Source organism: Zonotrichia albicollis, chromosome 4 (assembly GCF_047830755.1).
Source record: "Zonotrichia albicollis isolate bZonAlb1 chromosome 4, bZonAlb1.hap1, whole genome shotgun sequence".
NCBI classification, from domain to species: domain Eukaryota; kingdom Metazoa; phylum Chordata; class Aves; order Passeriformes; family Passerellidae; genus Zonotrichia; species Zonotrichia albicollis.
Window position 1 is genome coordinate 15414740 of NC_133822.1, and position 23856 is coordinate 15438595.

Sequence of the window (23856 nt, forward strand, 5' to 3'; positions counted from 1 at the left end):
CAGTCTGATGTTTTTTACCAGACCCAGCCATTATAAAAAAAACAAGGTCTCTGTCTGATGGTAAGGAAGAGAATTACAGCTTGCATTCAAATACCAGCAGGTCAAAATGTCTGTGGCACACAATGCTGCAGCTGAGCTGTTTTCCACTGCAAGTTATTTCTGTTGAAAATGCTTCCTGATCCCATAGTTCTCCAGCACAGCAGTTTGTGCTTGCTGGAGAAGGGGGGAATCACAGAACCATTAAGTCTGGAAAAGACCTCTGAAGATCAAGGCCAAGCACCAACCCAGAATCAGCACCCTGTTCAGCACTAGAGGGGAAATGCTGAATGTGTTTAGCAGTGTCCTAGTTAAATCTGTGGTTTCAAATGCCCTTCACCCAAGTTTACTATACAATTTCAACAGATGGCAGAGGCCATTTAACTTCACACTTTTCAAAACAGAGGGGAAAAAAAACCCCATAAGGCTCTCCCTTCCCTTAAAAAATCCCAGCAGTGTTACTGGCCTTTGTTTTCACAAAGTTGCAACTTTTATTAGCAGCCAGTAGTGCTCCAAAGGGACATGCATCATCATGGCAAACCAGCTATCTGAAGAGTGGATTTGCTGACAAAATCTCAGCATATTAAATTTTGTTAATACAACTACTTCTGGGAAATTCCTCTAGTCAGTTAGGGGAGGGGAAACAAAAATAATCAGGAAACTACCATTTACACATCCTCCCATCCCACCTGCAATTTTGTACTTTCTTGAGGGACCTCTCTGTTTTTCTGTGAAAACTGGAGGGTGCTACATCTACAGAATGTTTGAAAATGCAGGGATTCTGAACTCCCACTAAAAACAAGAAATCCTTACATCAAGGAAAAATTCTAAGCTCCAATAAAACCCTTGCTTTGCCACCTCACTCACTTTCTCCAGGCTTATATGTAAAAGAGAGAGAAAAAAAAAAGGAATGTATCTCAATTCAGTTTAACATGGAACATGTTAACCAAAAGTGAAATATTGAAATTCAATTACTGCAAAGTGATAAAGCAACTCACATTCTAGAGCATGCTGAAACAGCTGCACTTTGAGGATGTAAAAAAAATTCACTGAAACTGTTCCCTCAGAAGTTAGATGGTTCTTCTCAGTGGTGGCTCAGGTCACCCTGTCTGCTCTGAAGCTGTCTGGGTCACACAGACCAGTGGGGAAAGAACAGGCCAGACACAGAGCCAGGCTGGGCTCTTGAAGATGCGAGGCCCAGACTGAGCAGCTCTTCAGGACTTCCCACAAACACATCCTGCAGTCTGCTATGCCAAGCCCTTGCTCTTGATCCATCCTGCTTGTTACAGATGGCTGACAGATCATTTTCCCCAACTCTCCTGTACTCAGCAGCTGACATCAATAATGATATTATACCAGCCTGCTTAATACTCTGCTCTTCATGGTTCCTGAAGAGTGGATCTGCTTAGAGGAGGTTCCTGCCTTGGAGCCCCCTGCAGTGTTCTGCCAAAGCAGAGGGGCCATGAAGGCTCTCCTTTCTCTCATCTGACTGATTACATGGGTGCTTGTTGAGTGAATTTGCAATTTGCAGAAATGCCATGGAGTGACCTCCAAAAATTGTTTGGTCTTATGTGATTTAATCAGGATTTTAATTCAGAGCTCCAGAGATGAAAGTCACAGAGATTTATGTGAGTTGCCTTATTCCCACATAAGTGTGTACGACTTTTTTTTTTCCATTTAAAAGGAAAAGGTTGGGCTTTGAAAAAGTCATTCAAGAGCCCAAAGGCTATTTAGCCACAGTTCTTTCATTACAGCCACTGCAGCAGTTCCATCTCTTACTGCTACTCAGTTATGTAAAAACCTTTTTGCCCTTTAAAGTCTTTGGAAATTCACTCCAAAAGAATAAAGTGCTCAATTCAAGCATAAAAATATCCCCTATGGTGGTGTGTTTCCAAATATAAAAATTTAACTTCATCTTAGAATTCTGGGCTATCCCTTCCTATCTCTGTTTATTTTGTGTTTACATTTGCATGGCTGATTATCCAGAAAGGATTTTCTGCCTGTGTAACTTCTGCTGTTTTATAAATGCTTCTATTTATCTCAGTGCAGAATGATAGCAATTTCTTCCACAGCTACATCAGAACAGTACTGATTGCTGCATGCACAGGAATATAAAAGCACACACTATTCATTGATTTCCATAGTCAATTAAGTCCTTAAAAATAAAAACTATGAAAAACAACACTGTAAGATGTAGATAATCACTACCTTCTTTAAAAAGTGAAGACAAGACTGTCAATTTTTTTTGCACTTGATCAGTTTATCCCAAGTTCTTCCATATTCAATTCACAACCTAGGAATCCTAGGAATATTCTACATTTTAGATAATTAATCCAGTTTCCAGTTGTGAAATCAGATCCAAAATTCTCAATAAAATGTACAGTATCTAGAACTCCTAGCACACAGATAATAAACCTTTGTCTGAGAGTCACTCAGGGATACTGTAAAAGCTCTAGAGGTTTGCTGAAGAAATTATTATCAAAGAGCCTGAATGAGCTTCAACTGCCATTACTGACACAAAACTACCCCTTCTCCTTTTCTTATGAGTCTTATAAGCAACACCACATAGGCAAGATCAATGCAATATCCTGACTGACTCCTTCTAGATGTGCTTTAGAAGTCAGTAGAGTCAATGCTCTGTGGTGAATATTCATAGAATAGTTTGGGTTTGAAAGGACCCTTAAAGCCCATCTAGTCCAACCCCTGCAATGAAAAGAGACAACTCCCACCAGATCAGGCTGCTCACAGCCCTGCCCAACCTGACCTTTAATGTTCTCAGGGGTGGGGAGTCCATCACCTTCTCTGGGCAAACTGTGCCAGAGTTTCCCCACCCTCACTGTAAACATTTTCTTCCTAATGTCTGCTTTAAATCTGTCCACTTTCCATTTGAATTCATCACCCTCTGTCCCATCACTACATGCCCTTGTAAGAGAGCCTCTCCAGCTCCCTTGTAGGTCCCCTCTAGGTACTGGGAGGTCTCCCTGGAGCTCTCCTTCTGTTCTCCAGACTGAACAACCCCAGCTCTCTTAGCCTTCTGCAGAATCACAGAATTTCCTCACAGGAGAGCTTCTCCAGCCTCTGATCATCTTCCTGGCCCTCCTCTTCACTCAGCCCAACAGCTCCATGTCCTGCTTGTGCTGGGCCCCAGGGCTGGATGCAGCACCAGAGCTGAGCAGAGGGGCAGAATCCCCTCCCTCCCCTGCTGCCCACAGCGCCTTGGATGCAGCCCAGGACGTGGCTGTGGGCACATTGCTGGGTTATGTCCAGCCTCTCATCCACCAAAACCCACGAGCCCTTCCCAGCAGGGAGACTGATACCTCAGATTGACTTCTAAACCCTTCATTTTACACTTCTGGTCTCTGTGTATTTTGGAAGATATGCTCAATATTGTTTTTAGGTCTCCAGTTTGGGTGCAGTTCAGAGGGTTGGAGTTACAAGGAGACAGTTCTAGAGTGGGCCATGGGTGCAGATAAACGACACCCTTATGACCACTCATCATACTGAGCCCTCAAATTCTACCCAGGCAGAAATCCCTCTGAAACCAATGAATAAAGCCAATATTTATGGACTAATTCTCTTTTACAGGCAGGAAGGACTTGATATTCACAGTAACAGTGGTGAAGATTTAATTGTATTGCCCTTCGTCTTAAAAGCAAGATATTAGAAAAGTTAAACTCAAAATAAACAATAATTTATTAAGTGGTGCTATACCCTTGTCTTGTGTCCTGACCTTGGGCCTATTTCCTTGTCTTTTTCTTTCCCAGTATCTAGGTAATGAACCAGTCTGTTATTTGTGAATTTGTCTAGTAGATATGGGTCCACAGCTAACAAATCTGATGACGTATTTTTCAAAATATCATAATTTCTTGATAGAACTTGTGGTAGGGCTCAAGAAGTGCACCCTCAAACAGAGGCACTCAAAATCCTAAATTGTGTAGAAATGTCCCAGTAGTTTATAGCTCTGGGACTAAAGATTAAAGACAAAAACAGTCTTTGGGGTGATTAGACAGCAGCAATTAGGATACAGTCTAAAGAAGAACAAAAGAAAGAAAAGTGAAAGGGCAACAGAAAGACAGGGCTATTAAAAAGGTCCTTCCTACACAGGAGCACTGGGCAGAGGGTCTCTATTAACACCTCCCATAACCAACCCAAAAAAGCTTATTTTTAATAAAGAGTTTCCTTCTATATAGATGAAGAGGGCTGAGAAGTCCAAAGTTGAGTTCTGAAGGGCTCATAAAGACTTCGTTTCACACAACAAGTGTACTGAACAAATGTTCAGCAGCAGGTTTTTGTGGCAGGTGCCAAGGAGTAAGTCACTGCTGTTACTCACTTTCGAGTCAGTGGTACAGCAACCATTACAGTTGCATGCACAGTTGTTAACAAGGAAAAGGAAAACAGATTGAGGTCAGCATTTATGCAAATTAAATGTGTAAACTGCTTTTTCAGTGCATTGATGCTGTGGCCCTTCAGTGCTCTGAACTATGGCCCCTCTCCCCTTACCCACCACTGTTTCAGCAGATGGAGATGAAATAACCTCTGCAATCACAGTGATGGGCTGCTCACAGTTGCATGCTTATTCTTTGTAAATTTTTCACATTCATGCAAACCCCTGCCAAAAAGATGATTAAAAAAACCTCAACCCCACAACAATAAAAGCCCAGCATTTTCTTGGAGGGGCGGAGGTGGATGGGGAATAAACACCATGGAAACATGTAGACAGATATATTCTTAGAATCAGATCATTCTCTTTTGTGGAAAGCCTTACTAATTCAAGCTGAAGTGCTGCAAGAATAAAGGGTTAGAAGGAAAAACACAGCTGGCGAAAATTGGGGGTTGCAGCTCTGCGTTTAATGTCTTCCACTTTGTGGCAATATCTCTGAATTTCTCACGTCTTCCTCATTGGCTGCAACAGGCTGGAGGAGGGGGGTGAGAAAAGCTCACAGAATCTGTCAATGCTGTCAGCAAAGTAAATTACATCTGTTGTTCGATTTGTTCCATTCTGATTTCATGATGGGAACTGTAAGGGTGACTGTAAGCCCCTGTTTCAAGCTGATTTAGAGACTCTTGAAAGTATGACCTCAAAGACTGAGGGGTGGAGGGAAGTTCCAGGGCAGCCTGTGTGTACATCTATATGTGTTTCTCTCTGCTGTCCCTGGGGATGTGATGCTCCTGAAGGTTTACACTAATTCAGTCTCACTGAGTTGTCTCTCACTGCACTGTGGTGGCTCTTCTGTACTGCTTTAGACTATTAACTCATTTTTTTTGCCTAGGGGCTGGGGAAGACTAAGAAGGATTTTTTATATCTGAGGGAGTCAACTTATTATGTGCCAGTTTGGACATCTCTTCCAGGGACAGGTTAGTGGCCTGGATGTCATCCAGGCTTGGCCTTAGTCCATCTATAATAATACCACGCTCTTAAGTTTACACTTAGAGCCTTGAGGTAAATTGTTCCTGGAGGCACTGCATGTTATTTTCAGAGACTCCACCAAGTATTCTCAAGTGTTGTCCAAATGACATGGGTCAGAGCCAAGACTCCAAAACTGATGGCAGGCTCAGGGTTTCTCATTATTAATAATCTTCAAGCAGATCAAGCAGAATTACTCAATCCTAGATTTCAAGCTGTAAGGGGCAAGCAGAACAACTCAGGACCAGGTTCTCCACTACCCAGCAATGTGAACAGCCCAATCCAACAACATCTGGTTGTGTTTTGCAATTTCTCTGTGCTTTGTTTTCATTTATATGTACAATTGCTTAGATGCAGGGCAGTGGAGAGACCAGGCATGTAAAACTGAGGCTGCAGTGGATAGATTTGCATGCAGTGTCACAGGTCTCCAGCTGCAGAGAGCACATTTCACACAAAGATGAAAACCTTTCTAGAGACAGGGCACTGGCCAAATTGTGTTTAACTCAGAAACAAAGCTTCCCCTGCAGGAGAGTAACAAACTGATTAAAAATAATTAAAAAGAAGATCCATTAGGGAAGGTTGAAAGAACTGAATCTCCTCAGATTAGAAAAAGATTAAGGGAAGACACACAATGCCTACAAATATTTAAACACTATGTTATGAACTGCTCAGAGATTAATTTTCCTCCTTAGTCAACAAGACAATACAAAATAATGGACTGCAGCAGAGGCTGATTACAAAATACCAAACGATTCAATTTGCAACATCTGGATTTTCATCTGCTGCTGGAAGTTTCCAAGACAGATAGGTCTTCAGAAATGGGCCTTGGTGCTTGCACCAAGCAAGTTGCTAATGATGGCTGATCATACACTAAGGAGAGTTTTGAGATAATAACCCCAGATCCTTCTAGAATGCATAAGAAAAGTTATAATGGGACATATCACAAGAGGTGCCTGTCTGCTCAGTGGCTCTGCGGACTGAGTGCCCATGAGACCAAGGTGCCTGCATGGGACAAAATAAACTTGCAAGACTGAGGCAGTACAGGAGATGTGTTTCTACAAACACTTAACACTCCCTTCCACAAAGATCAATTCTTCAGTGAAGAGTCAACAAAGCTGTTTTGCACAGATTTTCATCCTGTCCAATACAGTTACTTCACATTAAAAATTTGGCTCTTTTAAAGCAATTATCCTACCTCCCATGATAGCAGTGCCAACCTGTTTTCCCTAACATTTTTCTTTCTCATTTCAAAAGAAACCAATCTACTCACAAGTCTTATCTGCTAAGAGAGAGAGAGGAGATTGGAAAGTGTATTGATCTTAGTGATGTCAAGTCCTTCTAGGGAATAAAAGTTTATTGCTCTCCTGTCTCTGATTATCTTTTTGTGAGGATGTGGATCACAGGCTGGGGAATAGTACTCCATGAGAGAGGAGACAGGCTTCCCTGCACAGGGAGAAAACCTGCACAAGGAAGCATGAAGAAGGAAGCAGGAAGCTGAAGTTAAAATTTGAAGAGCTGTTAAGTGAATTAGGAGTCTAGGGCTTGTGGAAGGTCACACAGCTTTCTAACCTTCAAACATGCAGCTTTAACCTTGCAAACTGTGGCACAGGACAGACATCGCTTTCATGAAATGACTACTTTTTTTTCAGGGCAACATGCTGAAATGTGCTAAGCTCCCTCCATTCTCACTGGGAGGAATGCAGAGATCTAGGAATCTGTCAAAATTTGAGTTGTGTTTTTTTTTTAATAAAATAAGAAGATATAATTGAGAAGCACTTCTAGAAAAGCACAAAGCAAGGGAATTGCTCCATTGTTTCAACACTTCCAGCCAAGTAATTCAGCCCAGAGCTTTATCTGTTGTTCTGCTGAGTTTCAGGTCAGGCACACATTTTCAGGTTTAATAAGGGAGCAAAGAAAACTCTCTGCATCTACATATATGTCCTTGGAAGACCAATCTCAACAGATACCAAGGTTCTGATTAGGCATCTGTAAGTCCTCACATTGTACTATGACTGCATGCGAGAAATCTCAACAGCGTGATCAAGATTTTGCAAAATACAAAGTGACATCCTGACCTTTAGAAATTAATGAGAAATTTGCCATTGACCCCAGCAGGACCCCAGATTCAAACCTTGTTATGTACCCTGAATTGCAGAGGAGCTAAGAACTTGACAGTCTGCTTGAGCTTTGAAATCTCAGCACTTTTAAATATTAGCTCATTAGCTTACATTGTTAAGTATAATGAATGGCCTCTGAAAATCATCACCTAAAATTTTTGCCTGCAAAACTGTCCAATTTGCAGCCAAAATTTTCTTACACTCTTTTTCAATCTGTACTTTCAGTTTAAAATGGACAACAAACTCTGTATTTCTAATTTAAATAACTGCAGATTTACTCCCTTATAAAGCAAAATTTAATTTTTGTGACCTCACTGTGGTTTCAGGAGATTTTTCAGAGCTGAGAAGAGAATAGCCTCCTATCTCTGCACCCTGTGGAGATGCAGCTCTCAATGGGTTATCTATGACAAGTCCACTCTTCCTCAGCCAAAAAGGCAAAGACCAGGGAATAAAGTTGTGGATGAGTCAGACTGCAGTAAGGAAACAGTGGCTCACAGTAAGTTTAAGGTAGATATTTTTATCCTACCTCACTGAAATTCTTCCTCCAGCAACTGAAATATTGCATCTTTTCTATCCTTTACTATGCAGAGTACTCTTCCTTTTGATCTGGCTAAATTAAGCTGGAATGCCCTTCTCATGGACTCTAGATCTGACTGGATAAACCACAATAAATATGGTTGGAAATTGCATGAAATGGCAGTGTGAGGGTTTAGAGACTGTTTCTACATATAAATATAAAAGCAGCAGTGTTTCTCCTAGGTGTGTCCTGCAGTAGGTGCCCCAGCAGCACCTGCTCCCAGCATGGCACAGACCCCTCTGCAGAAGGAAACACTTCAGGCACCTCCCTCACCAAAAGGCAAACACTGATCAGAGCCGAGTTCTGGATGCTTTGCCAATATAGCACAAAGGGGAAAAAGTCAGATGGGACAATTGTATTCTTAGGATTGTTTCCAGCAGCTTCACCAAGAATGTCTGCCAGTTCAGATGTTCAGGTATTTACTCAAATTTTGTATTTTGTGGTCTTTAAACATAGGTGACACTTTTTTTTTTCTTTATTAAATAAATTCCCTTCTCCTCAATTACTGATATTTTTTTCTGCAGTGTTAACTCTTATCTTTTGTAATCTTGTCTAGGAATAACTGGGAACTGATGATAAATATTTCTGCTCTTCCCAAAGCAAGCATTCTAACAGTACCATCATCTAAAAGGCTCACTATATGCATGCCCCTAAAAATGACCATCTATCATGTAACGACCATCTATCTGTAGTAATTTAAGGTCTAAGTTCAGCATTCTGTCTCCATTAGGGAAAAAAAAAAAAAAAAAACCATCTCAGAAAGTCAGTGAAAAAAAAGAAGCTGGCTGAATACCAAACAAAAGCCAACAACTAAAACCCAGTTTGCTGCAGGGACACCATAAAATCAGACTGTCTGCTGCAGTCATGGTAGAAAATCTCTTGGAAGGGAGTATAAACTTTTGGCTCCTGTTATTAGATAACTGATAATGAGTTAAACATGATTCATATCAAGTCATGAAAATGACACATGGGCCCTAAAGGGTGGGAATTGGAAGGGTCTTTCACAGCACATGTCTCTGGAGAAACTGATGATAATGTGTGGAGAGGTTTCACAAATGTGAATAGTATACAGGGCCAAAAATATTTTCCTTTCTTCTTCTAATATCATTTACTCTCTCCCACTTCCCTGTAAATAAATCCTCTCCATCACACACATCACAGAGAAATAGGAGCTAAATATGGTAAAAGGCAGGTATGTTATATGTAGCCATAGTTGAATTGTGGAGCAATTTTGCCCAGTTTATCTTCTGACTTTAATTTCTGCTCTTCATTATTTTATTAATTTATACCCTCTTTTCTGGTAATGGCAATTTTTTTCTCTCTAAGCCCCAGACTCCCCTTGTGGTTTGATCTCTGCCCTTTATCTCAGGCATTAAAAGGAAGCTATAGTCACTATTCTAATCTAAGCTTAAGAAGATAAAGAGACAACTTCTAGCTGTTCCACACAGAGACCATTCTTGGCAGATAAGCTAAATCTTCAAAGGGAAATCTTGCAAACTCTAAATCACTTGTGGGTAGAAGGCAGCTTTGGGCTCATGTCTAAGAGAGAAGCTTGTTGACTAACAGTGCAAGCTGCCTCAGTCCAGATTATCCTTTTGTGTGCTCTGAGCCTTCTCGTGTCAAACTGCATCCTGCATTTTAACACATCCTACCATCTGGAGATCCAGGTGTGTCATGACATGCCAGACTTAAAAGTTGGTGTGAGTCTGGGTCAGTCTTACACAGACAGGACTGTGCTGTGTATGAATGAAAGCCCTAGGTCATGACATACTGCTGCAAAAGCTGATGGCCAGAGCTGCATCCAGAAGCACATTTATCTATGATTTACTGATGAAAGCTAAACCTGATATTAACTCCTGCAGTATAGTTGTATTGCAGTGAATTTCCCAATACATCAGGAATTAAAAGGTACAAATTAAAGCTGAGGAAATGTCCAGAATTAGACTACAGGACAAGATGAGTCTCCACTTGTAGTCAAATGGAGACTCATCTTGTCCTGTAGCCTATTAGTCAAAATATCATATTTTGACTAAACATAAGAGCATGATTGATACCAGTATCAGAACTGATATCATTAGAATAAATTCTACTATGGCAAAAGTTATAATCAGGAGTACACTGCTGGAATTTGTGAGGCCTTTCTTATAGAACCCATGAGCTGATCAGTGCAGTGCCTTTGTGACACAAATGCCGTGGGCAGAGCACATGGCTGTATGTTACAAATTCTTCTACATCAGTAATCTGGAGATATACAAGATGTTTCACTACTGCAGAGAGGGTCTTTCAATGACTTTCTCCTCAACCAATGTTCATTGCAAACCTCCAAATAAATAAGCCATCTACTATAATTCAAAATTAAAACATCAATGGAAAGTCAACATTTACATTTGATTTCATTGCACCAGAGAACCCCTCCACTTTACTGAGCAGTAAGCTGAGTTAATTCAAGCTCCATGCTAGCAACCATGCCTTCACTCTAGAGAACAAGCAAGAAAGCTAAAGCCCCCAAGTTTCAACAGAGCTGTGAGCACGAGCAGGACTCAGCCCGGCATTTTCGGATACGTACCCAGTAGAGCACATCTGTCCAGCCCTCCATGGTGATGCACTGAAACACCGTGAGCATGGCAAAAGCAAAATTGTCAAAGTTGGTAATGCCATGCTTGGGTCCCTCCCAGCCCGCCTTGCACTCGGTGCCGTTCTGACACTGCCGCCCGTGGGCAGACTGGGGGGCACACGGGGACGGATCATCTTCTGCAGGTGTATCTTAAAGGAGAGAAGGGGAGAAAACAGCTGAAGGAAACCATTTGGCACACTGAGAAGCAAGTGAAGGATATCAGATTTCAACAAATGTATTTCACAGTGAGTTTGACAGATTTCTCAGGAATACACAGGCAACTGCTCGCTGTCGAGCTTCACTTTCTTTTTGCAAAAAATAATAGCCAAGCTGTCAAATTTTATAGTCAAAACAGAGATGAACTTCTTTGCCCACCAAAGCACACCCTCCTGCGAGGAAGAATTCATGCCTTTCAGCATGACAGGGAGCATCAGATCAAGGCTATCATGTTTCATTAGGCTGAGTGTCATGGCCAGCGTTCCCCTGCTGCAGCCACCTGGCGTCTGGGTTCATGTGGGCGGCACAGCCCCGGCTGGCACTGCTGGAGGAGGCTGAGCCCCTGCAGCAGACAGGCTGGTGTGGCACTGGGCCACCGCTGAATTACAGCAGGGAGTGTCTGCACTCTGCTCTTTCGGCATTTACATGATGAATGGCATTCTATCAGTAGCCTAGTGGCACTCAGAAACTCTAAGAGTGCTGCTTGGTTATCCACCCCTTATTCTGTACAGGTGTTTTCAAAGACCTAACAATCTATACGACCAAGCAAACTAAATGCTTTGGTATATAAAGAATGCTCCAGAGAACATTTTTATAAGCACAGTAACTTCTGGAATGTAATTTTTTAAAAATATACACATTTCACGTCTTAGTACTGCATTTTTAACAGATGCAAGTATGTGTAGGGGAATGGGTAATTATGTTTGCTTCTCATCTTGTTATATGGTAAACAATGTAATTTTCCAAAATTGTTATCACATTCTGATCACGAAAGAATGCCAGAAACAGTAATATCAGAATTAGATGCTGTAATGTAAATACTTCCAGACAGAATGGAGAAAAATGCACCCACTTTAAAGATGCAAACCACAGTGACAGCTCATTATAGTTCTAGCATCATGTCCAGAAAATGAAATCTGCCAACATTATAAAAGCAGAAAATGCAGAATTTCTGAAAAAATTTCCTGCTGTACATTGTTTTCTTATGAGCTGAGCTGGGTACTAGGCATTAATATCCTCTACCACATGAGAAATATTTGCTGTTCAAGATCAATAAATCAAACTAAAATTAACAGATGGTTACATGAGTGACAGTGCAACTGAATTGTTTTGAAATGTGAATATTTCTTTCTGCAAATAATATGAAATAAATAAATTTTGTGATGGATTTGATGTAAAAATTTTCTTCCCATTAATATGATTTTATTTGGTTTCTGGTTGCCCTTTTAATCAAAGTTGGAGCCTGTGACTAAATAAAAAGGTACTACCCTGAATTGTGTTCCTTTACAATGATACTGGTTTAAAACAAAGATGCATTTGTCTATGGCATTAATAATAAAATATATGAGGTGTGCATTTCTGTGACACCATGTCCTGTGTAGCTCAATCTGCAGCAATGAAATTGTGAAACCCCTAAGAAGTACATAAACACTGAGCAACAGCCACACATCTCCTGTGCCAGAAGAAATGCTCTGTCACACATGGGAGAAACCTCCCTCTGAAAATGCAGTCTGTTTTTGTGTGCTCCCCTTACCTATCAGTCCCCCTTGCACATGGTAGCAGGTCTTGTGCATCTTCCCCATGAATAACTCCAGTCCAATGATGGCGTAGATAATAATGACAAACAGCACCAGCAGGGCAATATGCAACAAAGGGACCATGGCCTTGATAATTGAATTTAAAACCACCTGGAGACCTGCAGAGAGAACAGAAGGAAGCACTTATTAGCAAGAGAACAAAATTCAGAGAGGCTATAAATTGCACAGTAGTGTTTCAGTTTTATTTTCCCCCTCACCTGAACTCATTATCTTGATGATGCAAAGATGTACATTTACAGATTACCTCCCTCCAGAAGACCCCCAACATTTCAAGAATTTATCACTGCTTCCAGATCACAGACCAAAGTGAAACAGGTATTACCTTACCTGTCACCAAAATACCCCCATGCTGATGAAAAGCAGAGTTAAGGTGTTGCACACAAGGTACTGAGGAGAGTTAAAGCAGCGGAAAACCAAGGAACAGCCAGGCCTGAAGAGGGACAAGAACGGTGATACAGGAGAGGGCAAATGCTGGGGTGCTCAGAGCTGCACTCCAGAGCATGGGGAGAGGTGGCAAACTGAAGTCCCTGCTCTGACACTGGGGGCTTCCAGAAGTCAATCCAGGCCCAGACAGAACCTGAGATGCCCAAGGACCACCAAACCCATATTGAATGAGAGCTCTCAGCCATTTTAGGATCTTCCTGTGCCCCACATCCACCTCAGCTAACTTCACTCTCAACGGAGGGAGAGTCAGAACCACCAGTGCTCGTTTGGTCCCAAAATTTATGGATCACCTTTTAAAAGAGGCTGCCCAGAAATGGATATGAGCAAAATATGATTACATGATTGTTAAGGTTGAAAGTCCTAATCATGAGCAAGGCAAATATTGCCAGAATGGCCCAGGAAAGGTGACTTGTAGGCAAGTTTTCAAAATCACTAAGCAGCTGTACCCTCAGATGCACTTGACTCAAGCTGCAGATTCATGTGCCTCCCTCTGTCTCCTTCCCCTCATTTTGTAAAACCAGAATAATAAAGCCAGCCTCATAAGCCTTTAGTAAGGATTTGCATTTACAAAGATCTTAAAGTTATGACTTTGAGTAAGAATGATGGCAATCTCTGTCACTGGCAAGTTATTAATGATGGAAGTATTGAGAGACCTCTAGAAATCTATAGTCTACAAATAGCCAGATCAGAACAATTACAAGCTCATGATTTTGCAATGACTGAGAGCCAGAAGTCATTAATGTCTCCTGCAAATGCTGTCATCTCCTCAGAGAAGTTGGTATTAGCTGTGATTTTTGAAAAATGTGATTCATGAGTTGTAAATGTCTGTTATACATTTGCCAAGAGAGCTTGTGATAACTAATAACTTTTAAAATCTATCATCTAAGACCTTAGACTTTTTTTTTCTTTTTCTCCCAAACTAATTTAAATACTCTCTAATGAGGATGACACATCTCTTGACAAGCACTTTCCCTTGAAGACAATCCACTTATCAGCTTACAGCTAAGGCTGAGACTGCCTTTGCTCCACAGCTGTGATGGAACACAGCAGAGACAACCAAATGTGGCATCAGCTGCCCTGGCCAGCAGCCTCCCTCACTGCTGCTAGCAAATACAGGCTGGATTCTAACATCTCTCAGATGTCAGAACACTTTTTTAGGTGTCTACAGGTGGTTCAGCTATTTATCCAGAGGCAGTGCCATTCAGCATGAAACATTCTGGCTCTCACAGAGACTCCTACATGAATTACATTACTGACAGCATCAAAACGTCCTGCACAAGAGTGGGCCACTCTGCTTGCTCAGTTGCCTCTGGGTGCTTTTCTCAGTAGGCAATATCTCTGGGGGGAAAAAAAAATTGCTGTGTTTACATGAGGCAGTCAGCCGTTCCCTCTAAATGCCCACATCTTTCAGTCTACTAATTCTAAATATGCACCAAAAATGAAGTGCAGTCAACACCAGCATTGCTCCAATTCTTTGCATTGGTCAGGAATGTTACATTCCCCAGAAAATTAAAACAATGTCTCACCTTCTCCCAAACAATGCACAACAGTACAAGAAAGTTAAAGGACTACAGATGGCTGCAAACCTTAAAAAAAACCCGCACAAACTTTGCAGACTGAAATAGTTGTTGATTCAAATAAATCTTCACAAAAGCAAATAAAGGCCTCCCATTTCAGTGACTTTTGCAGTCTTGTTAATCCAAAATGTAGCCAAGCTTATGAGGTTAAGAGTTCTAACACCAGGTTTTATGTAATTTACCCTTAATTATTATTATTAATTAATTTTAACATTCATTGTAGGTTATACCCAGTACTCTTGAGAGGGTACTGAGGACAGACAAAACGATGAACATTAAAGCTCTCTCATTTTAAAACCAGCTTCATTAACACCATTAAAGTGCTTCAGCCTACTGCAGATGTCCAGAGAAGATAATATCTGCACAAAGCAATGCCCTTTGTGTTAACAAAGCACTGTTTGTGAAAACAAAAGTTTGCACCATAAAGCTGAGATGATGTTTAGATGGTCGAGGAGAGCATGTACCACCAGAAGATGTACGGCACCTTCAGCCAGCTTAGAGAAAAGCTTCTTGAGGATAATAAGCCTGCTTTGAAGAGGACATGAGGTACGGAATGCTTTTAGCATGAATTGATGTGTGTGCTGTGCAGTATCCCTTTAGGGCATAGCCTGTTTTTAAATCCAGATGATTCCAGTAATTGGCAGACTTAAATACGTTACCATCAAAGTATTCAGAGAGTTTCTAAAAGCTAAAAAACATCATGTGGCAACTTTACAAATGCCCCCAGGAGATGTAATAGATGCTATCTGCAGAGGGGCAAGAGACCCATGCACATCAGCAGGCTGATTGTTGACCCCCACACTGTTGGTTGAGCTCATTGCAGCAACACAGCTGCTGCCTGCAAATTGCTTTATTCTGTCAGGCAGCACAGAGCTGCTGCAAGGAATGGCACAAGGAACCATGCACAGACACTCAGAAAACTCCTTGTACTGGCAAAAGGGAGAACTGGGAGAGGGGATGAGGAGGGGGTAAAGGACAGGGGAGGAGCCATGGGTATATGGAACAGAGCCACTTTTTTAATAAAAACCTCACACGCTTCAAAACACATCAAATTGTTGTTCTGAAACTCCAGAGGTGCAGATGCATTCCTGATCAGAGTAAATCCAGGAGAACCACCCCCTTATAAGCAGCCACAAAGACTTTTCTAACCAGTGGTGAAAATTTTCTACACTTTTATGGGCTCTTTCACTGTGCAGGGGAAGAAAAGAGAGTTTAGCTTAGAAAAGAATGATTTCTCTGTCCTAGCTCATGTATGCTCTTAATCTTTCCATGATGCAATACATAGGTATCACCCCACATGGGTGTTCACACCATTGCATATCTTTGGCATTTTTTTCTCACTTATGGAGGTAAGGATTGCAGTCCTAGCAATGAGCTGTGCAGCTGATAATCATAATTAAATCAGAGTGCCTGGTGACCTGATCAGACTGCAGAGCTGACCTCTGGATTTAAAGGTGGTGATGCCAATAACTGCTTTCTACAGCAGAGCCAAGTTTTTACAGTGCTGTTTGCAGAGGATGGCAATGTCAGCCCTGGCCAACCATAAACACGGGGTCTTGAACTGAAGTACTGAAAAGTAAATATAAAAATAAAGGGTTTTCAAATATTTGGCATTCTAAATCTACTTGGTTTTGTGCTGGACTCTCTGCAGACATCTGTTAAGATGAAGCATCTGCCTTGAGGAGCTCACTGCAGGCTGGACACAGAGCTGCACAGGGATTAGGGAAAGTGCAACGAAAGGAATTGTTTGCACTTTTTCAACCCACACTTTGCATCTGTTAATAATTGAAGATCTTAAACAACTCTTAGTATTTATTTTAAAAGCACTTCAGTTTACCTTTAAAAAAATCCTCTTGGCTCTGTTCTGTTGGCTGACAGTGATTCCATAAATGTTTCAGCAAGCAAAACATGTTAATGCTGTTCCCTGGGTTCACAGAATTTAGCATTTATTTACACTGATAAAACATTTTAAATATTTATTACATGGGAAAACCATTGCTTTTTATACCAGGTCAAGCCCTTTTTAGCTCTGCACTAACCCAAAAGTTTAGAATACAGCTGGAAAGAAGAGAGACTATGGAAGAATAAAGGAAAAACTCTTATACCAAGTAACATTGATCTTTCTCAAAGCTGTGGGAGATGCACTTTTAGGGCTGCTGCAGGTGTTTTAGAGCTATTATATGATGCTGTGTTTTTCTCTCAGGAAGATGATGAGAGGGGCTGGTTGCTGTCTCATCGATTCAGGCAGTTATTGAAGAATGTGCTTTATCTTTGAGCAAGTGAATGTCTGCACCTAAAGCAATGGGATTACCTACATATCCCATTGTGTACTTACAAGCTCTTTTGGATTTCAACCAATGTTTAGCAAGATGGCACAAGAAAAAGACCCAGCTGCTAAAACACACTTGGCATTGTTGCATTGTGAAACATATCCAAGGAAATGAATGGTGGGTTTGCTAATAAACAATTCCTCTCAAGAAAGACATGCCTATAAAAAGTAAGACAATTCTTAGAAACACCTAACTTGCCTATTTTTTTCAAGACTGTGAACTTTCAGACCTGAAAAATCTTTCTGATGCTGATTTTGCCAGTTTTTTTCTCAAAAAGATAACATCTCTTCTTTGGTGCACAGTGTTCATAAATTCCCAATTAATTAGTGCATGAGTGTTGATTACCTCACATTTCTCACCCTTTTCCCCTTAGGTTTCCTGTCCTTTTGTACCCTTCATATTTGGTGCCCTTTTTCCTCTCCTTTTTCACCTCACATTTCCTGCCATTTTTCCTCTCTCTTTTTCTTCCCTTTCCCACTCTATTTAAATACTTCAAATATTGGAAAAGGAAGATTTCCTCAGAATTTAAACCCTTAAAGCAAAGGGAAAACAGGGATTCCCTTGCAATTTAAGCCTTAAGATGATGATGAGTTTCCCTCAACTCAAATCTGTAAAATAGCATCAGAAAGGTTATCCCCTTCCATTTAAACTAGAAAACAACAATTCCTCTTCAAGTAATACCTTTAAATCATGGGAAAGGTCGGTTTTCTTTCAACTGATGCCATTAAAATCACAGGTGAAGGGGATCCCCTCCAATTTAAACACAGACAATAATGGAAAATAAAATTTCCTCTCAAATCACTTTCCCATCAAACTCTGAGGTCACTGGGGCACACTAGGAAGGGACTGAGGGCACTGGAATGGGATTAGGAAGATGAAAGAAAGAAATTAATCTAAAAGGAATTTCCCTGCACCCCCACCTGCTCAGGTGTGCTGCTCCCCTCTCTGCACGGCCCTGGGGCTCAGGGATTGTCCCTTTGCACACCTGAGCAATGACCCAGGAGCACCCAGGTGTGCCCCCTGCCCTGCAGATGCTGTCACTGTCGTCCTTTGGGAGATTCCCGGGGCTCACTCCCTCCAGCAGGTACAGGAACCTGCCTGAAAGCAGCCCTGAGCAGGGCCGGGCCCTCCTCATCCTCCCTGACCACACCTGGGGCTGCCCCGCCCCTCCTCATCCTCACTGACCACACCAGGGGCTGTGATTTCTTAACTTTCCAAAGGCTTTTTAGATCTCATCCCGACCACCAACATTACAATTTATTTTATTGCAAGGACATTCAGTGATCAAGAGCCCTGCTCTTGAAGCAGTTAATGCATTTTTGGAGCTATTTGGACATTAGGAGTGCCGTGGCAATTATCAGCAGCTGGCAGCTTTTGTCCAAGGGGTGGGCAGTGTGTTCGGACACTCAAACACTGCACCTTTCAGTTTGAGTTTCCCTTCATCTGAGCCCATTTTCTGGGCTCTGCCTGCTTTGGAAGGGCCATGTCATGACTGAGTTCTGCAGGCAAAGCTTAGGACATTCTTAGGATGTTTGGCTCAGAACTAACATTCAGGCCTTGCCAAGCAGAGCCCTCTCACAATTTTCATGTGTCTTCAATTTTGGATCAAGCTTGGTTTACTGGACAGGGCAGTTTCCTGTTCCATCATATTAGTAGTTCAGTTTACTCTGAGTCTACTCTTCCATTGGTTTTTCAGGGATATATTTTGCCCACACCATGGGGTGCCTGAACCAGGGCTATGAGCAGGCACAATCTCATATAAATGACCTCCTAGAAGTGAGCAGGAATAAAAGGGAAAGGAGAAGGCCATCCCTCCTCTGCCTTCTTATACACACAAAAATACACATTTTCATACTTAAGGCAGTACCAGGGGTGTGGGAAGCAATTCTTTTTCTCCTAATACAGTTCAGAAGAAAACTACTACTTTGTGCAAGCAAGGAGGAAGCAGGGGAGGATTTGTGACTCAGCACAGGGCCTGAGTCAGATCACTTCTGGGAACCACTCTGAAGTGGTGGAGCTGATGCACCGTCCCCAGCCACGAGCAAGGTCTACCCACAAATCACATTTATTTCTGACAATGCACTGAGAGACTGCCACTACAGTTCTATTTCCAAAGCACAAGCAATATAACCAGTAATATTTCCCAAAGTGGATGTTTATCACTTAATAAATGTAGACATTGGCTAAGAAAATTGAAAAATATTAAATATTCATAAATATGAAAGGTTTTATAGCAATATCAAAGGAAGCCTGGAAAACAACAGACAGTTTTAGCACAAAAAGATCCACAGTCATGGCAAGATATCTTAGATAAGTAGATCTACAATGATTTGTGAGAAAAAAATATTGAGGACTCTCTTCACCAGTGTTGCAAAGGGAAATCATATAATACAGTTCATTTAAGGACAACTGTACAATAGCAGTTTGGGGAGGTAGTCTTTTTCTGTCTTGCTGGATTCTCAAAATGTTAGTGGCAGATTGCTAGATAAAGTAAATTCTGTGGGTGTAGCCCAGCATTCCTGGGGCTGCAGATGTCATTTATATTTCAAGAATAATAGGGAAGGTCTTGGAACAGTAAGGAAAGACAAAACACAGGACAGAAAACTAGTTGATGTAAAAAGAAATAAGAAAGAAAAATTTCAAGCTGCAAGGTGACTACTTTTGAGTAGGCAATGCCTTTTAAACATATACAAGCACTCAATTCAAAACCATGTGCTGTAAAAAAATAGAAAAAAGAAAGTTTTGGCATCTGCTCATGATGTTCTTATTCATGCATTTTCAAACCATGTCTTCATTGACTTCTCAAACCCAAATAGTTACACACAAGGGGCTTTGTGCACATGGGCATGTGGATGTGAATACAATTGCTTTATGTTTGCCAGGTCTTGCAATACCACCCTTGCCTCATCCTTTGAGGCGAGAAAGGATCAGCAGAACAAAACCAAAAGCCACAACAAAACCCCAGCTCTTCTTTCTGGATCCTTTTCCCTTGGGAAGTTCAGCTTGAGCATCCTCTGCCTGCCAGAGGGACCTGACTGAGGCAGACAGTGCAGCCTGTCCTGAGCAGGGGGGCCACACAGCCCCAGCTTGAGGAGGATGCTTGGACAAATGCACACATGGCTTGGGCTCCTGGACTCTGCAGGAAGAGACCTCAACTACCACTCACAGAAGCATCCCTCTCTCCTCCGGGGGGCTTTAACTTTTTTTAGTAGCCTTTTCTTCAAGGTATGTAATTGTCCACTTTCTTATAAAGTTGCTTGATGACTAAAAAGATTTTCTTCATCTTTCCAGTGCCAACATAAGAGATAGCTCCAGTAAGTTCAGCCTCACTCTCTAACCATTTGATTTTAGCTCAGTTCAGTTGAGGATGAGATCCAGGCAAGATCTTCAGACTTTAAATGTAAAAAAATCAAACGCAGAAATGGTGTGGTGTCCCTCTTATGCAGCTACCTGAATATAGAGGAAGAACATGGAGAGAAAAGCAGCAACTGAGTGCCTACAAAAAATTCCACATTACAGAAAAAAGGCCATCTTGAGCAAAACCAAAATGAAGTTCAGTGAGCAAACTCCAAAGCTGTTCTGAACAAAGACCACAGTGTGCTGCCAAGCAGTCTTACACAGAGTGGGGAGGTTGAGGTCAAATGCTCTCTGCCAGACAGAGACTTCTGAAGATGAACTAAAGTTAAGGCAGGCAAAGGCCTTCAGGAGCCCTGGCAGTTCCTAGGCCAGCAAGGATCAGCTGTCACTATTTCCTAGGAAATAGCTTTGATTTTCTGCTGACAGGATGATCATGGACTGAGAAAACCGTTTATGGGGTCACTGTAAAGGTTTTATCTGTTCTTACCCATTCTGAAGAACCACAGGAAGAATTTTTCTTGGCTCCCCTTCCTACAGAGCTATCCAACCCCAAAGACAGTCTGGCCAGGACTGCTCCAGTTCTCAGTGAATGACCCATCATATTTCTATTTTTTAAAATTTCTTCATATGCAAGAACAGCTGTGACAGGGAACAATATTTACAGGGGGAAATTTTGGTCTAGTCCCATGCCACTGGATTCAGTCAGAAAACTTGAGTAGGAACATGTCAACATGATGTTCTGTCTTCAGTCTGGTCAGGTGAGCATAAAAACAAAATCCAAGCCAAGAGTTAAACAACCTCTGAACTCAGATAATGATGGAAAAGCCTTGTTTCAGGATGTCAAGTGCTGTTGTATGCAGCTCTGAAAAAACTGTGCTAACACATGTCCTAAGGAAATAGTTTTGCGAAAAGGAACTTGGAAAACCTGAAGTGCTAAAGCCTCATGGTAGCAGAAATGGACTCAAAGCAATTGGGTCTCAATCACTTGAATTGAAGATTAATGACATTTGGGTTACAAACACCTTTATAAAATTGTTAACATTTCTACAGTTTATTGACAGAATTCCTCAGCTAAGTGGTCATTAGCCTCCTTTCACTATTATAAATAATAAAGAGTATTTTATTTGTTTGATGTCCTTCTCCAGATGTTCTAACTCATCACTTGTGAACAGGTTTAGAAAAGGCAAAAGCTTGAAAGTTAACAAATGTTAACAGGGATTCTGTAAATGTAGAAGTCCAGCCGGGGATTATAAGATTACAGCTTTTTACTATGTGGAGAAAAATATATTGATGAAAGAAATTGATCTTCTTGCAGGTTAAATGCTCCAGCAAACAACAAGTGGCTTACTAAGTTTACTTACAAGTGGCTTTACTTTTGGCTGCACAAAGTTTGAACTTCTCATGATAGAAGGATTACAACAAAATATTGGATAAAATCTAGAACTTTCTCTTTAGATGCCTGTGAAGAAGTACAGCACTGAATGTGACAAATAATAGGCTATATAGCCCTGGAGAGGAAAATTGACCCAAGCTCTCAAGGTAGAATAGTGTTTAATGAGCACAGATGGGACTGAGCTCTGGAGAGACAGTGTGGCATTTTCAAGTCACTCTCATAGAGGGTTTCTAGGAGAATTTTGAGAATCTAACAATAGAAATCTACCTGATCAGATAATTAAAGAGCTAATGCAAACCCCACAATGTGTGATCATTGTTGTGTTACTGCCTTGATGCACAAGTGGGATTTGTTTTCTCTTCCTAAACAACTGAAAAAAAAAAGACATGGCCAGACAAATCTGAGCAACTCTGACTCTTAGTTTTAAGAAAAAAGAGTGGATTTAGGGACTTATCAACTCAGTGGTTAATCAGTTCCCTCTCAGAATACCTAAAACTCCAGCTTTCTTTCTTCTTCCACATTAGTGAGACTATTGCTTTTGATTTTTATGAACCTGATTAGACTTGAAACTCTTCTTGCACACATCAGATAATAAAATGCTTGGGGGAAAAAAAAAGCTCTCTGATATAATAACCAAAACGTCTTTTAGCTCACTAGACAGCCCCAGTATGTTTGGACAGAAAAATTAATGGTTGCCATTTTCACAAAGTTATATTTTTCAGAAGAAAGAATGGTTTTTTATTGGTGCTTGCTTTCTTTGCAACTCTTTTTACAACTTGCACAGTTCAAAGGCTTTTTGTACAGACTGTGTGTTGCTAGAATGCACTGGAATTAAACATTTATTTTTTAAAATTTCCTTTTACATATAATAAGCTGTCAAGGGGGAATCATAAGGCTCTCCTGCTGTAACCTGATTAGCTAAATAAAATTCTTAACAGATACAGAAATCTACAAATATAAATCTGAGAGTAATCTGACTTCCTCCAAAGTAAATTTTTAAAGTGAAATAATGTCAGCACTGGAATATGAAAAGCAATAGGTGGGCTAAAGACTTGAGTTTAAATTTTCAGCTATATTGTGAGGGGAAGGGTGAGACTCAATGCTAAATTCTTTCATTGGGTGCTGTTCATCTTAAAAACCAAAACTGTTAGATTTAGAACAGGTCTTTGTAAAGCCTGTGTTTATTCATACCTGGATGTATTGATTTGACTTTTGATCAAGCCATCAAACCTGATTAAAAGGAACTTTATCCGTTGGTAATTTTCAGTACAAATAAAAGCCAATGTACAACAACCTTCAAGAAACTGCCAATTGCAGCAAAGTCCTTTACAACTTATTGCAGTGAAAAAAACCCCAAACCAATCACCAACTCCAACAACCAATGTGAGAATAAAAAAAAAAAAAAGAGAAATGTCAGACAGGCTGCTAGCTTAATGTGTGAGCAATAATAGAAAATAACCACCCCTAAGATATTATACTCCTGGGATGTATAGCATTTGATATGCCCCAGTTCTCACACCACTGCCTCAGCCCTCTGCAAGGAGGGGGTGTAGCTGAAAGATGAGATGCATGAAGAAAGTTTAGAGAGCATGTTTTGTAATCCTGTAAAAAAATTGAATTTCTATAGCCATTTCCACTGCTAAAGAAAACAACACTTAGTAAGGCCTATGGAAAGAAGTGACAAAAATAGAGTTTTTATAATTTCTTCTATTTCTTTTATCCCGTGAGCTATATTCTGTCAAAAAATGCTTCTGATGTAAAACTGTTGAGCAGCTTTAGCAGTACAGAAATTGAAAAAAAGATTCTTTGCAGAGGGTTAGCAGATGTTTTCTAAATTGTGATTGATGTGGCAGGGCAAACCAGCAGAAGATAATCGAAAACTGAAAAAATAAAAGGCACAGCAACTGAACTCATAAAAAATAGTTGCAACAAAGGGCAAAACACATATGGGATAAGTTATTGTTACATGTGTTAAACAGGAATTGGATTTGCTTCTGGAAAAAAAGGAGATTAAGAAAGATGTCTGATCTCCTTCCCTTTTCCTTGGCACAAGGAAAACTTAGATAAAAAGTTAAAAGACTGGGCAGGTTAGGTGGGCTCTCATTTCCATACTTTCCCATGATCAGAACAGCAAGTTTGCTCCACCAGTGAACATCTTAAGCATTGAGAAGTTTATTAGTTGTTCATACCAGC

General features: G+C 40.9%; 1 protein-coding gene across 8 annotated transcripts in view; it reads right to left on the minus strand.

Moving 5' to 3' along the window:
* CACNA1C (calcium voltage-gated channel subunit alpha1 C) overlaps positions 1-23856 on the minus strand; it is a 451825-nt gene that overhangs the window by 151425 nt on the left and 276544 nt on the right. For all 8 annotated transcript variants that reach the window (XM_074540180.1, XM_074540173.1, XM_074540179.1 and 5 more), the window contains exons 6-7: positions 12499-12660; positions 10701-10897 (exon numbers count right to left, since the gene is read on the minus strand). In XM_074540180.1, the coding sequence (XP_074396281.1) occupies positions 10701-10897; positions 12499-12660 (359 nt within the window). The remainder of the gene's footprint in view (positions 1-10700; positions 10898-12498; positions 12661-23856) is intronic.